General features: G+C 37.1%; 1 protein-coding gene across 4 annotated transcripts in view; it reads right to left on the reverse strand.

Moving 5' to 3' along the window:
- The window catches only part of usp6nl (USP6 N-terminal like), a 97,803-nt gene continuing 80,457 nt past the window's right edge, over positions 1–17,346 (reverse strand). For all 4 annotated transcript variants that reach the window (XM_017707609.2, XM_037537653.1, XM_037537647.1 and 1 more), the window contains 4 exons: positions 16,509–16,574; positions 14,348–14,447; positions 13,493–13,645; positions 1–6,715 (listed from right to left, as the gene is read on the reverse strand). In XM_017707609.2, the coding sequence (XP_017563098.1) occupies positions 5,211–6,715; positions 13,493–13,645; positions 14,348–14,447; positions 16,509–16,574 (1,824 nt within the window). In that variant the 3' untranslated portion in view covers positions 1–5,210. The remainder of the gene's footprint in view (positions 6,716–13,492; positions 13,646–14,347; positions 14,448–16,508; positions 16,575–17,346) is intronic.

The following is a 17,346-nucleotide window of genomic DNA, read 5'->3' on the forward strand; positions in this document are numbered from 1 at the left end:
ATCATTTTAATTCATCACCACCCGGGGGTTTCATTTTTATTAGAGAAAGTCATTTTTGATCGTCAAGTTTGCATTTAGTAGTTTAACCAAAATTAAAGAAACAAAAAATCCTCCTGTCAAAATAATCACAACTGAAACTCTGTATCAAAATGCACTATTCTTTAACAATAGATACAGGCCTATAGTAGCTCTCTTCAGCTCATGATCATTGTGATTATAAATACGCAGAGGGTGGGGATATAATAACTCAGCCTGAGAGTTGTGTGTGTGCTTAGGAGAATGCACATGAAGAGTGCGTAAGGAATGAGGAATGTTATGTATTTCCATGTGTTTACGTTTGTGTGGAACTCTAAGAAATGCCATATGCAATGGAAATGTGATATATATTATACAAAATGCAAAAAGAAAATGTTATAGTAGTCTTTTTTATGAACGACAGTGCTGAAACACTGGGAGTGCACAGCGGATATGATAAATTAAGATTACATAACTGAGCCATACACACTGAGGAATGATGGATAGACAATACAGCACCAGCATGGGCTCTGTTCCAATCCAAAGCAAAGTACAGCCTTTGATACTTCAGCTTAGTTTCAAAAAGGTCCACGCTCTAACTGAATGTTCTTAACTGATCTAATCAATCTCACACTTTTTCTTAGTCATTTATGTAGTGCATTAAAACAGTAATACAGGCTTTATCAGCAAACAGCAACCAGTCAGCAGTTCCAGACTACAGGGCAGCATCCAGGCAGACTGTGTTCCCTACTTGGAATTGAAATGTAGAGCTGTAGTGAGCATGGAAAGAATATACTCCCTGGTATTCTTTAGTACTTAATTGATTACAGTACTTGAATACTGATTTTAATAGTGTTGGCTGGTGCAGTTGTATATGTGGGCATGTATATGTACCCACCCACACACACAGCACACAAAGTGAACACAATAAGCTTGTAACAAATGTTTGTTAACACAACCATCCATGGCAAAGGACAACTTTCTTTACAGCATATATATGACCATTAAATGAGTTTTGTTGGTTTTATAATTGAAAATAAGTGAACATGTAAGTATAATTTAATGCACAATTACTGTTTATGTGCTTTTATTTATTTTAACATCTTGGGACAATACATATTAAATTTGGCCGATGCAAGTAGACATATATTATACTTATATATAAATAGAAATTATGCATTCAAATTTTCAGAGAAATGCAGGAATCAATATATAAGCATATTGTAACAAAACGTTTTCCAGTTCATTCAAATAAGAGCAAAGCAGTTTTGTTCTGTTGAAGATTTAACTTCAACACTTGGTTTCTTGTTCATCAAAGTGTCTTTTTTGATATGAAGAGCAGGTAAGTTTTGGCAAAGGAAAATGGTCAAATCTCTCTATTCAGCATGCTAAGTTATTTTAAACCGACAAAACTCATTTTTTTAAAGACATTCTGAAAGGTTAGATGTTTCCAAACATTTCATGGACTGTGTGTATGTATGAAAACAGCAGAACAATATGCTTTGACAATCACAAAAACATGAAGTACACAAATACTGCATTATGAGCAGGCAATAATAGCGTAGTAGTGCTATGAATCGGTTCTTATAGACAGCTTCTTCATGTAAGCAGCTTTCATCACAAAAACAAGCTCTAACCTGAGTGTGCTGTGTGTGTGTCATCGGTCACCAACCGTGGACACCATAGCTCAGTCCACACGGAAGCCAATTAACCAATCAGAAAACTGGGATCAGTGCGTTTTAGGACTGGAATAGGTGTAATTTGGGCTGGAGCCTGTGTGATTGCAAAGTCAGTGAGATTAAAGGGTACCCTTTTTTTTTTTTTTTTTTTAAAGTTTGCGCATAATTACAGGGTTAAGTCATTCAGACTGGCTTGATCTGTTTTACAGAAACTTGTTGAGTCAGAATTGTTCACAGTGGTGGTGATAGGAACCAGATAGCTGAAGATTTTAATACCTCTAAAAGCTCCCTTAAAGAAATTTATGGCAAAACAGTATCCAAAGAAAACTTACTGTTTCAGATTGACAACTATTTTATCATCATTAACATTACATATAAAGACATGTATAGGTACACCGGTGTTACTGAATAGTGATAAAATGGCTGTAGACAATGCAACTCCTGGTTGCCATCACCATCACTGTAAAGAAATTCAAATCTGTACAATAAACCATTGTATGTCAAATCACGCTGAATGACCATTTATATCTCAACAGTTGATTTATGCACAACTTTTTGTAAAATTGGTGAAATTACCCTTTAAATATGGAATGAAGCTGGAAACCTGCTACCAGAACAGTGATCAAGCTTTTAGTACAAGTGCACCTTCTGATCAAATTTATCTCTTTAACTGCATTTGCCCTGGAGAGAAAAGAAGAAGATCCCTCTATTAGGTGCAATATTCATTTCGGTGGAGCATTCTTAACAAAATGCTTTTAACAGGGATATTTTCCACTGTTACCATTTTTGTTCCTAAGTGTAGATACCTTAATTAATTCTCATTGAAAAATATGATATTCACAAGCATATCGAATAACCTGAAATCTAAAGTAATCTAAAGCATGTATACAGTATATACACATATAGTATATCTTGTGTATAGAAAACTAAATCATTTAAAAAAAAAAAGAAAAAGAAAAAAAAATAATTGGACGCTTTTCCCCCCAGTTCATGCTATCAATAAGGACATTTAAATAAGTGGGAAAACAAAAATCTCTCTGTACATGTTTAAACTCTAAAAGGTTCTTTTGTTAAGACTTCCTGTTAAGGATTAGGCTACTTCACCATCCAAACAAAAAATAAAAATCTTTAGTAAGTCCGTGAGGGTTGATCAGTACAAACGTCTCAAGTTGGTGGGTCCCGCCGCATTGGTTTAGTAAGAATTCGGGGGCAGAAAGTCTGGCAAAAAAACACAACAAACAAATACAAACAAAACACAGTAAACAAGCAAACAATCAGGTGTTTATTTCACAAAAGACAGATTTCTCAGTTAGTCAGATAAGCCAAACGTCAAGAGTTAATGGACATTTCTGATTGATGAAATGAAGCAACTAACTGAGGAATTCTGTTCTGTGAAGTAACACCCAACACATACACTCTTGTAAATATGGTAACTCTTCTAGATAACCTTCACATGTGCATTAAACACCTTCTTCTCTCTGTCTCTTGCTCTTTCTTTCTCACTTCCTCTACCTTTCTGACTGCCTCACTCTTGCTGTGTCCCAATTGTATGATAAACACCAATTCACTAAACACTAAAACTCTTTTGAATATGCAGTTGCAAGCAAACGTTTCAACACCCAATATTACGTTTAGTTCATTCGCTAAGTGAAAGTTAACACGCCCTCTATTAGCGAACAAGCTTATATGTGAAAATTTTGTGCAAAGTTTTGTGCCCACTCTTTTTATTTGCTGGGTTGAACATATTCGGGAAAAAAAATAAATAAAATGTGTCATAACTTTAACTTTTTTCCCCCAATATGTTAAACAGTACTTGGGCAATAAAAGATGTGTATTTATTTCACTTAGAAAACCAACAAAATGTAATTCAACCAGGGGTACCCAAACTTTTGCACACGGCTATGTAGTATGCACTATATTCACAAGTGACAAAAATTAAACAACCAGGCTGCTGTTACATTCTGGCAGTTAAGAAACGACAGCAAACTGGACACATATGTTTCAACTGAGCTGAGATTGCAGAGCACCATAGTGGTCAGCAGAACATCCTGTCAAGATCAATATTCCCAACTTCTGTCATCAGCTACAGCAGTGAAATATATGGAATGTTGAAATTTTGGGAAATACAGATGCTGAACCTCCAATAGTCCTGGAGCTGTATTACAGAAAATAGTCTTAAGCTAAAATCGAACAAGATCAAGATAAGATTTTTTTGCAAATTCATATTACATAAGTACATGCTTAATTCAGTAATATCTCTAATTATCTCAAGTTAAGCAAACTAATCCACTCAACAGAGGTTGATAACTGATTGTTTTACATTTACATTTATGGCATTTGGATGGTGCTCTTATCCAGAGCGACTTACAATTTGATCATTTGATCACAGCAAAGATGTAAACAAAAATCATTAAAATAAGCTAAACAAAAATGTTTATATATTTAGTATAGACAGCTACTACTCTGTCTAATAAATGGGAAAACAAAACTAAAGTGCACTAACTGGATGTTTTAGTAGTCTTGATCGAAAAAGTTAAAAGAATATTGTGATTGCACCCCTTGCTGTTTAACAGAGGCAACGCCACATTTCAGTTTCCTTTTAAGGCTTTTGTCATCCTGCTATTTTTGAAACAAACAAACAAATTAAAAAACAAACATTGTACACTGTTTTGAAAGTTTTATCTAGTTAGAATGCTCCTGTTATACTGTTTACTTATCTAAAGTTAGGATAACATTATAAATTTAGGAACCATTAATCTGTAATAGCTACTGACTTAGATTCAGTCTAACCGAAGTTGTCATGGTGACTAAAGCAGATTTCAGAGGTAGGATGTTTCTGTATTACGGCCTCACTTGATTTCATTCATGTACAAACAAACTCAAATGTCAATGAAAGCACACCAGTAGAAACTGTGTGTCTGAAAACACTTATTTGGATAATAGTGGCTAACACCATTACCCCATACATGAGCAGGAATATCACTCCAGTAATGCTATCACCATGGCAACTATTGCATGGCTGCACAATGCTACTGACCGCATACTGTCAGTGATTATACCAATTCTGTTATGAGGAACAAAAAAATGTTTTCTCAAAGCCAAAATGTAAATGCAACATCAGCGTATGCCAAGTTTTGAGTATGGTGGTTTCAAATTTTGAAAACCTTGACGAAAGCTATTTAGCTAACAGACTTGAACTGAAACTTGAGATGAAAGAAATTTGTAAATAAAGCTGCAATTTTCTATGAGCGAGCCCTAAACTTCCCAGAAAAGTACAAAAAAAGAGCATAACTGCCTACAAATTTGGTGACAAAGTTGTAGCTTGAAATAATGTATGTTGGCATAATGACATCATCACTTTCCATTTGCATAGCAACATCAAGTCATCTCCATTAGTACAAAACAGTGCAGTACGTTTAGGTCCTGTGTACTAACCCGAGTCTTAGCACACGATATATATCTTACAGTATTAATGCTGAGAATACAATTGGGACACAGCATCCATCTCACTTTCTCTCAGAGCAACATGGACTCCTGCATGGCGAAGGCTTCTTGCGCATGTCTGTAGTGAGATCCTCCGAACAGTGTGGGCCGTGGGACGGCCGCAGACGGGAAGGCGAATTCCTGGACTGGGTGGACAGGCGAAAGCTGGGCTTTCTGGAAACTGGGTGAGCGGGGCAACCCACCTGAAGTGCGCAGGGGTGGCACCATCACTCCCTCCATCGTTTCTCCATACCACCCTTCACCTCGCCGCTGCCTTTCATAGCGCTGTTCTGCTGGCGTGAAAACGGGCGATCCTAAAAGGCGCGTTGGCTGTCTTGGGTAGTGTCTGATATCGCTGGTACTGTCCATTCTGGCTCCAATGTTGTCCATCCGGGTTCCAACGTTGTCCATCCGGGGTCCAACATAGTCCATCCGGGGTCCAACACTGTCCATACGGCCTCCGAAATTGTCCATTCTGGCCCCACTATTTTCCAGCTGGGCTCTAGAATCAGCAGGTGCCACCTGGAGAGGGGTAACATGGCCTGGTTGGCGTCTGTAGGTAGTGTAACTGTTGTTCATCGGCACTTTTTCGGGTGAGCGGTTCATAAACTCAGGTGAAATGCGCAAATTTGTACCATATGCCCTTTCTTCATTCCTTATTCCATAACCTCTGTCCTCCTGTGGCCGAATTTTGGACGTATATGGGGTGTAGACAGGTGTCATGCTGGATGCATAGTGTACTGGTGGGCGGATTTCAGAGTTAGATGGCATCGGGGTGTGTTTAGGGACTCTGAAAGATGGGGCAGAAATTCCCATCCCACCACTGGGGGGCCTGGTGGGACTTCCCTGTCTTGCCCCGTATGGGCGAGAAGGTGGACGATCAAACTCAAACTCTGAAATTTCTGTGAAATCTCCATCAGGTCCAGGGACATTGTCATACTGTGATGCATTAGAGGCTCGGTTGGAGCCTTGGACGAAGGCCCTGGACCTGGGACGGTGCTGTTGTTGTTGCTGCTGTTGTTGTTCTTCAGATATTTGAATGGTGGGTGATGGAGGGACTCCAACACTCAGGTTTTGCTGGCTTTCTCTCAAGGCTGCAGCTTTGGCCTCCTCTAACTTGCTCTCAGAAGGTTTGACCCAACGAGGTGTGATGTCTTTACGCCCGCTTGAGCCTGCGTTTGAGTTTTGATTGGCTCCAGCGTGGTTTGGCCCATGCTTCTCAGGTGTTCGGGCCATTCCTGGGGCTGCCGGAGTAACCAAAGTTGCTTTTCGCCCATCTCGTCTATCGCCCTTTCCTTGGCGGTTTATTTTGTCCACCGTGTCTTTCTCTTTCCCAGCACGGCTCGCTGGTCGACTCTCTCTGTGCTGATCCAGTGAGCCATTCGCAGTTTCATCTGTTTCTGTGGTGACGCTCAAACCAGGTGGACCGTCCATCATCTGCCCGGCTGGCATCTGCCCATTAGCAACATGATTGGCTGCTTCAGCCGGATCTGGCGGTAACTGACCCAGTGGTTTATTGGGAAACTCCTCGTCTTTACCTGCACAGGTAAGAGCAGTACAGTTCATTAGAGAGCACAACATTAGTGGATATCACACATAAGCTGATTGACTTATTCATGTCATTCAGTTCATTCGTTTTTATTAAAATGTGTACTTTTACAGACTATTATTGTTTATTTTAAATGTGATCAAGTATGCTTTTTTGAGAAATCTTAGCGATAAATTCTGAAGTTACACAGAACGTTCACTGACTTCAGCCATTTTAACAATACTCTATTTGACAAGTATCTGGACATTACTATATAGTTTGGTCAATGTTCTGTAAAATTAATTCAGAATACTTTACTTAAGACCTGTTACATAACACTGACATAACCATGCCATAAACATGTCAAGGAAGTTGTCTTATACCATATACCATACACATATGCCATAACGTTTGATGTCATGACAGCTAATAAGAGTACACTTAGCAAATATTAGCATGTGACACAGGCTGTAATAACACCAAACATTATCTGTCACGACAACTACCAGTAATGGTAACAAGATACTGATAAAATTACTGAACAAAATCTGTCATAAAACTCACAAGAGCATGTGACAACACCCATGATATGTTTATAGCATGGTTTTATCAGTGTTATGCTGCAGGGTTCAATTTACCATTTATCCAATCTGTCAACATTAGCTATGAAAGAAGGCACTGGGTTGAGCATGGATATGTCAATCAGACACAGATACATAAAACACTAAAACTGTACCACTGTGAGAGAACAAATAAAGTGTAAGCAATCATGCGGCTGGATATCCTTCAGTGGGAAGAAATACAAACAGTTGCTGTCCATATTCAACATGTGAAAATTAAAAAAACAAAAAACAAAAACAAAAAGTAAAAACACGGTTGGTGTAAATAAAACACGTGACTAGATACGGTGAGCACGCAAATCATTTAAAAATATGGTCAAAAACTCATTACACACAGTACTTGCAGTTCACAGCCACTTAAAACACAAAACATCATGTTAAGAAAGTGCTTCTTGTGAGCACAGATGTGACGCAGAACAGATACGGGGGGGGTTTACAGTGTGTATAAGGTGGGGGAAAGTGAACATACACTCACACACAAACACACGTTCACAGATGGTCATGTTAAAAAAAAAACATCACAAACAAATCATAGCACATGATCACTATTTTTGTCAAAGATACATACAGTCTAATGTATGCTATACGATATCTAAGCTATATACTGTAAATAATATAGTGCTGTGGAAAAGTCAGAGACCACCCTTCATTCATATCAACAGCCATTAAGTACAGTATTTATTTTTTAAGGGGATATTTTTAAGGATATTAGTGGAAAGTCAAAGAAACATGAGCTAAAAAAAAAAAACCAGGAGTTTCTAGAACCATAAGAACCAGAGGCCATAAAAATGGTTAAAGGGTTTAGAAAGAATGGGACTCCTAACAATTGTGTAAGACAAGGAAGACCACCAAAACTGTCACCATCAGATAAACATCACTTAAAGCTTTCATCTTTGAGAGAGAGGAGAACATCAAACTCCAATTAAGCTTCAGATCTCAAAAATCTGCAGGTGAGAAGACAACTCAATACAATGCATCTGAAAGGGTAAGTAGTGGTTAAAAAGCTGTTGCTGAGAAAATTAAATAGACATGAAATTAAGAAAAAAATCCAAATCCAACAAAGACATTGCTGATGTTTTCAGATCAAAGTGGTCCAGACCTCAACATCACTGTGTTGGCGATGACTTGATCATGAGAAGCAGAAAATGCAACCAACCTCTAAGACTGAACTCTTTTTTTGTATTTATTGATCATTTTGACTGGAAATTGAATAATAGAAGGGTGGTGTCTGACTTTGGCACTGTACTGTACATTACATACACTCTTCATTCAGAGAATAACAAGATATATCTTTAAACATGAGAGTACATTAGAAATGCTTATACATACATGTTACAGCAATTCTTTAAACAGGTTTTATTTTTATAATGCTAAAGATTGAATAACTCTCTACAGAGCAGCAGACAGACCATTATGATGTCATCCCAAGTAGACTAAAATAGTGCACACACACACACACACACACACACACACACACACACACACACACACACAGAGAAACACAAATGCTTATCTAATTACCTGCCCTCACTGCGGTTATACTGATAGAATACTAATTGCTGTGAGAATCTCTGCTTTATAATTAGCAGACAAACGCTCTCCCAACACTAGCATTCAGGAAACATTTCCAGGGTGTTAAGGTGGACACAAATGTCATGGAAAATAATAAGATATATTGCGCACAACAGGCCAGGCTTCGTGAAAGACAGCAGACAAAAACGACAGAGGCAAAACGCGTGTGTGTGTGTAGGGCTGCAACGATTAGTTTAATCATCAACTACATTGCTTACACAAAAAAGCCACCATTTGCTTAAAAACAAAAGTGTTTTGTAATCCTTCTCAATGTTCATATTATCCTTGAGGTCATTCTGACAGGTTGTAATATGCTACAGGAGGTCTAGGCGGCGATACGGTTCAGTTTAGTTCATTTGTAGCATCATATTGTCACTCAGACAGAACTGGACATTGGTAGCACTACGATGGGCAAAAGGAAGCGGTAACTGCACAAGAAACTGAGGTTTGATAAATCAAATGACAGATAATAGATTAATCGATGAAAAATGTTTTTACTTCTATCAAAGTTAATGTCGAAGACACAGCTCTAAAGATGATTAATCAATAATGTATATAACTATTAGATGCATTCCTACAGTATACAGATTCATCCAAATAATCAGTTGGTTGCATTCCCATCGTTGGAAGATTAATAATGTGAAATTAATAAAGAAATATTTGCCAGATGTATTTCCATTGTCAATGCCTTAACTGATGAAAGAAATAATTGTTTGTAAGCTGCTTTCTTGTGCTTGATTAATAAAGTTGCAGTCGGTCATATCGCTTACAGATTCATCTTCCTAAGTTTTTTCTTAAATTTGTTCTGGAGACAGGTCCTTAGAAACAGCTGTTATGAAAACTGCGTAAGTGGGTTTTAAGAAGAAATTTCTTCTTAACAATGGTTGGTAAATGAGGCCCATTGTTAGTTGTATTCACATAGCTCATATATTAAAAAAAATGCATTCCTATATTTAATAGTTATAGTCATATACTTCAGAGATACAATTACACTACAACTGAAAGACTAATCGATTTTATAAATAAGAATTTACAGTATTTCTCTGATGCATAATCGGTCATAAAATAACCATTACTTGCATGATGATACTACAGTGATTGTTACTTGCATTCATGCAGTTGGTGGATTAATAAAGTAGTAGAAGTAGTCATTATTCCGCTGGTAGCAGATTAACAATCGTTAGACGAATCCTTAAACATGATTGATTAACCTATTGTGGATATGATTGCTGGCTGAAAGATTAAATGATTAGAAAAACAACCATTACTGGCTTTCCCGTAGTTGATCAATTCAGTTAAAAATTAACTGCTAGTTGCAGCCCTTGTGTGTTTATGTTCTTCAAGGTGGGGTGTGGGGTACACGGACGGATGATGGACAGATAGATAGATACGTGGAAGCCAGTTGTTGTTGCCCACCGGTTGTGTTTGAAGGAAGGGGGGTTGTCCCCTTTAACTCCCCCACTAGAGGAGGCTGGAGCCAAGATCAGCCGAAAGGGAGAGAACGCACAGTCAGCAAAAAAGATTACACACAAACAAAGCAGAGTAGCAGCCATCAGCAGTCTGTGAGGTGTGTGTGTGGCATATAGTATGTGTGTGCGTGCGTGTGTGTGTGTGTGTGTGTGTGTGTGTGAGAACCTGCGAGTGAAAATGTTGGAGACTTTACTTTGAGCATGCAATTGGGCCTGACATGCTAATCTTTTTGCTGCAGTTTCAGGTGCAAATCAGACACGTTCCATACAGTTTATGGGCCGAGTGAATAATAAATAAATAAATAAATAAATAAATAAACGGTCCCTCATGGTATTTGCATTGATTTTCTTTTAAAACTAAAGCATGTTTGTTTTATGGGGAGGGGCTCCTTTAACAGTGGCAGCATTTAAAAAAAGGGAATTCCACCTATTTTTCTAAATGTCTGCATAATTCATTAATTGACAAACCTACCAGTTTGGACTTCTTTACAAATGTGGCAAAAGGAACAAGGGGTTGTGATGTCCACAATGCAAAATTATCCACTTTATTTACAAATCAAAACCACCAGTGATGTGTCTTTTTATGTTTTATCTGTAATGTGGATGATGGTAAAATAGTTATACTTTTTTTTTTTTATATATAACTATGGGCATAATACTGCCTTAAACTCTTGCATGTACGTTTTAGGCCAAAACATTATGCCAAAACTACAGTAAAACAATGTCTCAGGCATCAGAAAACATATTCATAACCCCTCCATATAATAACTTTCCGAGAGGGAGCTTTTAAAAGGCTTTAACTTCTTCAGACATCTGGAGTCTATGAACACCTCTATGAACAATTCTGACTGGTACGTTTATGAAGAATGGTGTATTTCACATCAAACCACTCTGAATTGCATTGATGATTTACATCTTAGCCATTCAATTATAAAGAAAATTGGTGGAATCCCCTCTAAAGCAGCTAACCTGATGTTCAAGCCTTGAACATGAATACTTTTGAAAAGAAAAACTATTTTTAACTTTAACTTTTAGGAATCAGATGCAAAATGTGCCTCAACTGTAACCTGTGTTATTGATTAAATATGGTAAAATGTCATTTGTTCCCTGTAGATTGTTTCGGTTCGAAATTTCATCACTGAACTTTTCTCTTTTGTCCCAAGCTTGCTGAGTTTTCTACTATTTCACTGTGCCTTTTAAACCAGGCTTCTGATGAATGCGCAGTTAGTAGGTGGTCCATGTGCAGGTTGCGTGATTAGCAGCAACCTTAGTACATCGAGTTGTTAATTTCAGACTCATTGTAAGTGCATTATGGCACATTTTGCCTGCCTCTGTGTGTATATCTGCCCACTCCTACTAGTAAAGGTATATACAGCAGGGGACATTAATTCCAGTTCTAGTGCTGCACTCCAGCTCAATTGGTGATTTCCTTGGTCAAACACATCTACTAAATCTGTTACGCAACTGCAAAGTTTAATTCAATGTGTTTGAGCAGGGAAATCACCAAACAGTGCTCAACTCACGCCAATCCGACCCACAAGGACCAAAACTGATGCCGCTGAGTGTACAGAGTGGCGGTGTGTGAGATGCTTCAGAAATGTGAAGCACCTACAGTTTGGCAAATGAAAGTTTGACTTTGTGATGAGTCAGTCCCTGACTAGGCTAGAGGTCTGTCTCACAAAGTGGGGTTTCTTGCTCAGCAAGCTAACTGCAAGCCTACTTTGATCTAATACTGGGCAGAATAGCGGCGTATCCCGGATAGTGGTTTGAAGTCTTCCTCAAGTGAGAGTTTTAATATAACTGACTATTTTAATATAACTGACTACAAATAAGATAATGCAGCATACAAACAGTACAAACCAAGCAAGCATTAGCCTGAATGGTTGAACCAGGGATGTTTAGGTCACATTTCATGTGACAATGAAAATGCAACAGTCCCTCAATGCTGTAGCCCATTCTGGAAAACTCAAAAAACTTTATATCAAGTTCTATATCTCAAAACAAATGAAATGACCACAACTAACCTTGTGGTGTAAATCTTAATCTTAAATTAAATCTGAAAATTAAGTCTTAATATGTTTTGTATATGAACATGAAACTTGATATTTGCCAAAAGGTAGGAGACCTTCAAGTTAAATAACACTTTATTTGAAGACTACCAACACAGGGTCCTCATGAGACATGCATAAGCATTAAATAACATATCTAATGAGCAAAACATGCATTTTCATGAACAGCTTATGGCAATATTTGCTAATTGATATGAGATATTTCATAAAGTAAATGATACTTTACTGACAAAAGTGACAGAGACAATTGACTGTTATGAAGAACTGACAACACGGATTCCACCATAACACCATATGCTGTACTGGTTCTATGAAAGATGCCCTCACACTGAAGAGATACATAAAAACACATGAAAATTATTCTGAGGATAATAAAATTTTCTATAGGAATTATATATGGTGTTCTTAACTAGGCATTTGCCTTACAAGTTAAATTACAAGGGAATTATGTGTTAGCAATTCATACCAGTGTCATAAAGTGAACAAATGTCCAAGACTTATAAGGGCCTTTATGTATGTCATTTATCTCATAAAAACATCTTTCATCTTGAGACACATTACGAAGAATCAGTCATAAGAAATTTGACTACTTTAACACAAGTAGAAATACACAGAACTGATACATGCTTTGTAAGTTCAATTATATGGGAATGATGCTTCATAGTAGTGTTATTAACAGAACAAATGTGTGTCACTGCAGTGAAACTTTGGTTAGACTGATAAATTAACAAATGAATACATTAATTATAGAAAACGATGATTGTTGATAGATTAACTGTTTAAAGTAATTAAGCTAAGAAGTAGTCCTGTGATAATCACCAAATCTATTAGCTATAGGAGGGTAACTAAATAACTAAGACAGACATAAATTGTTTATATAAACACTCACATATTTCTTTTGAAATCAGATATTTAATGCTTATGCATTGCTATGAAGTCCCTATGTAGACAACCTTCAAATAAAGTATTACTGTTAATTTATGTGTTTGTGTGCGCGTGTTTGGGTGTGTGTGTGTTATGCAATTGTGTATACATGCACTGTATACATGTAAAATACCTGCTGGAGGAAGTTCTAGTTTGGAGCGTCTGAGTTCAGCCATGTTGTTCTGGAGCTGCTCGATTACAAAGTCGTCATCAAAAAAGAAATCCTTCGACAGAGTCACCTGCAGGAATTCCACCAGATCCTCCATGGACAGCTTCATCAGGGTTTCTGGACACACAATATCATGATTAATACGGTATAAGCTCAGGGTCCTTTGAAGGTGAAAACATAATTTGCAAAAGTCTTAAATCAGGTGCTGCTGGTGCAATGTAACAATCCATGCAGCGACCGTAGCACAGTGAGAAATTTATTTGTATTTATTCTAATGCTATACAGTGTTGCAGTGGCAAAAACATGCTTACTGCCAAAATAGTTCGTATTTTATGGCAGCTTAAGACTTTTGCAAAGTGCTGCACACAATTTGATACCACATAGGGAAGAAATGTAAGCGAGAAACTGAATATGATCGGTTTTGGATAATATCTAAAAATAATTAACATTAGATTTTCATAATATAATTCGGGATCATTGATTATTTTTGCCCTGCCTGGAAAAAACATATAGGCATCTTAATACATATACAACTTCATATTCTCTTTTTAGCTCAAATGCATTTTTACCATTAAACAAATTAAAGAATTTTTATGAAAATGAATAAATGAATGAATATTAAATAATATAAAACTGAGCATTGTGCAAATATGTGTTTTTTTTTTTTTTACTTTTCTTTCAATTTGAGGAGAAACCTCAGACAGCTACATGGGCGAAAAAAAAAATTATATATATATATATATATATATATATATATATATATATATATATATATATATATATATATATATATATATTACACACACAGGGTGACATTACTTTTGTGCAGTTTCAGAATAGTGTAGGACATGGCAGGCAGAACTCTCTCTCCCTCCAGGATGTAAATGTCCCATATCCTCAGGGTTAACGTGAATGGGGTCTGGCAAACAGAACACACACACACACACACACACACACACACACACACACACACACACACACACACACACACACAGATGATTGAAGAAGGCATAGATTTGCACTATTCACTACTGGTCATATTATGAACGCTATGTACATCTGTTTCTATTGCAGGATAAAAGTACAACCTTGTTTCTAAAAAGCTGGGCTGGAACGCTGTACAAAGTGTAAATATAAACAAATTGCAATGATATGCAAATCATTAAAATTCTAGATTTTATTGAAAATAGTACAAAGACAACATATCAAAGCTTGAAACTGAGAAATATTTTTGTTTTTTGAAAAACATATGCCCATTTTGACATTGATGCCAGCAATACGTTTCAAAAAAGTTGGGACAGAGAAACAAAAGATAAAGTTTGTGTAATGCTAAAAAACACCTGGTTAACTGCCATAGCTCAGCAACATGACTGGCATCCCAAAGCAGCTGAGTCTCTAAGAAGTAAAGATAGGGTTTACCACTCTGTGAGAGACAATTTAAGAATAACATTTTTCAATGTACAATAGCAAAGAAATTGGGGATTCCATCATCTATGGTACATGATATCATTAAAAGATTCAGGGAATATGGAGAAATCTCTGTATGTAGGGGACAATGCTGAAAACCAATATGGGCTGGCTGTGATTTTCGGGCCCTTCAGGCCGCACTACATTAAAAACAGACATAATTCTGTAGTGGAAATCACTGCAGGAGCTGCATGGGTACCGCTGTCTGTGAACACAGTTCATCACTGCATCCACAAACACAAGTTAAAACCTCTACCATGAAAAGAAGATACTGCATATAAACAGGATCCAGAAACATCCCCACCTTTTATGGGTCTGAACTTATTTAAGATGGACTGAGGTGAAGTGGAAAAGTGTCCTGGTCTGAGAAAATGTGAAATTCTTTTGGAAATCATGGACACTGCATTCACTAGGCTAAAGGCCACCCAGCTTATTATCTGCACACTGTTCAAAAGCTAGCATCTATGATCTCATAAGGGTGCATTAGTACACATGGCATGAGTGACTTGCATATAATGCCGAGCTATATATACAGGTTTGGGCAACATATGCTGCCATCCGGATGACGTCTTTTTCAGGGTAAACAATGTCAAACCACATGCTGCACGTATTACAACAGCATGGCTCTGTATTAAAAGAGTTAGGGTGCTAAACTGACCTGCACACAGTCCAGACCTGTCACCCACTGAAAACATTTGTTGCATTATGAAACCAAAAATATGACAAAAGAGACCCTGAACTGTTGAGACACTGAAATCCTATGAAGACAGAATGGGAAACCATTTCACTTTCCAAAATACAGCAGTTGGTCTCCTCAGTTCGCAAATGCTTACAGAGCACTGTTAAAAGAAGAGGTAATGAAACATAGTGGTTAACATGCTTTTTGAAATGTGTTGCTGACATCAAATTCAAAATGGGCATGTATTTCTCAAAAAACAAATTTCTCAGTTTCAACATTTGAAATGTCTGTACCATTTTCAATTAGTACACCTTTTGCACAGCTTACCAACTTTTTTGGAAACGGTGTTGTACATCACATGGCTCAAAAACAGCAGCCAGTTTGAAGTATGAATTATGGCCATACTTGTTTATGTTTATGATGCATCATACATGTCAGAACCCAGATAAGCAAGTCTATTTAAGATTACTTAATGACTTAATATCATTCACAGTGAGTGTGAGATGATTTACACATGCAGTTAGTACCATACTAATTCCTGGAGTGTAAACTTCTATTACGTTTTAGCTACATTAGCCTAATAACTCCAGTGCAAAATGAAAGAAGCAAACTTTAGATACTGAACAGGTCCTGGCTGGCTGCATTAGTAAGGAGGAAAAATGTGTAAATTTGATTTTTTGTGAAATTGTCATTCCCATGACACATATGCTACTCTTGGCTAGAAAATCCACCCACTGATTACAACAAAACATTATTTGCCAAGTTATCTGTGAATGGAAGATGAAGAAGTGCATATGAAAGATTAAGTAAACAGTCTTTTTGAGGGTTTCTTACACGGTCCAGAAAGCACTGAAAGAACCACTTCATGGTGTACAGGCTGGTAAAAACCTCCTGACTGTCCTGCAGAGGGCAGCAAGAAAACACATTTTAAAACACATTTAAACTTGTGGTCTGTCTCAGAACTGTGGACTCCACAGCCATGATGGAGCTGGACTAATGTTCCTACAGGATGTCTGGAATGCAATTTGTTGGGATTGGATTGGTTGATTGTCTCAGAATGAAGTATGTGTGTAACTGTAAAAACTACACACTTACGAGAGATTTATATTAGATTAAAATCAGTCCATAATTATTACCTTTAGACTGTAAAAACTACACAAAATGCAGGTTCATATTAAATTAACGTAACTGATCTTGTTGTTAATCACAAATTATAGAACCTTCCCAGGTAAAAATCCATCCAAAAAGTCTTATGAATGGCATTTTCCTAAATTCGTAAAGAGGTTGATGATATTGATGATGGTTTGTTAGAAGTTTTTAAAACAAAACTGTAATTACACAAACACACACAGTGTTTGTCTCACTGATAACAGTGCTCACTCTTTCAGTCCCTTTAATTCACTCACATGAAACACACACACTGAGGTGCCCTGAAACTGCTGATCCCTGATTTACTTATTAATATGGCCTTTCATCTGCTGAGTAATTAATCATTTACTGGCCTTAATTGGTATTAACTGACATTTCATCTGCTCTTATTTCTCAAATGTTAAACAGGTATCTTTTTTTTTTTTTAGAGGAAATCACAGAGGGGGCTAGAAAAGAAAATAATAAATAAAAAAACAATCTTTTCTGATTTTACCATTGGACAACTGTTGAAATGAACACAAAC

This window comes from Pygocentrus nattereri, chromosome 1, assembly GCF_015220715.1.
Source record: "Pygocentrus nattereri isolate fPygNat1 chromosome 1, fPygNat1.pri, whole genome shotgun sequence".
NCBI classification, from domain to species: Eukaryota; Metazoa; Chordata; class Actinopteri; order Characiformes; family Serrasalmidae; genus Pygocentrus; species Pygocentrus nattereri.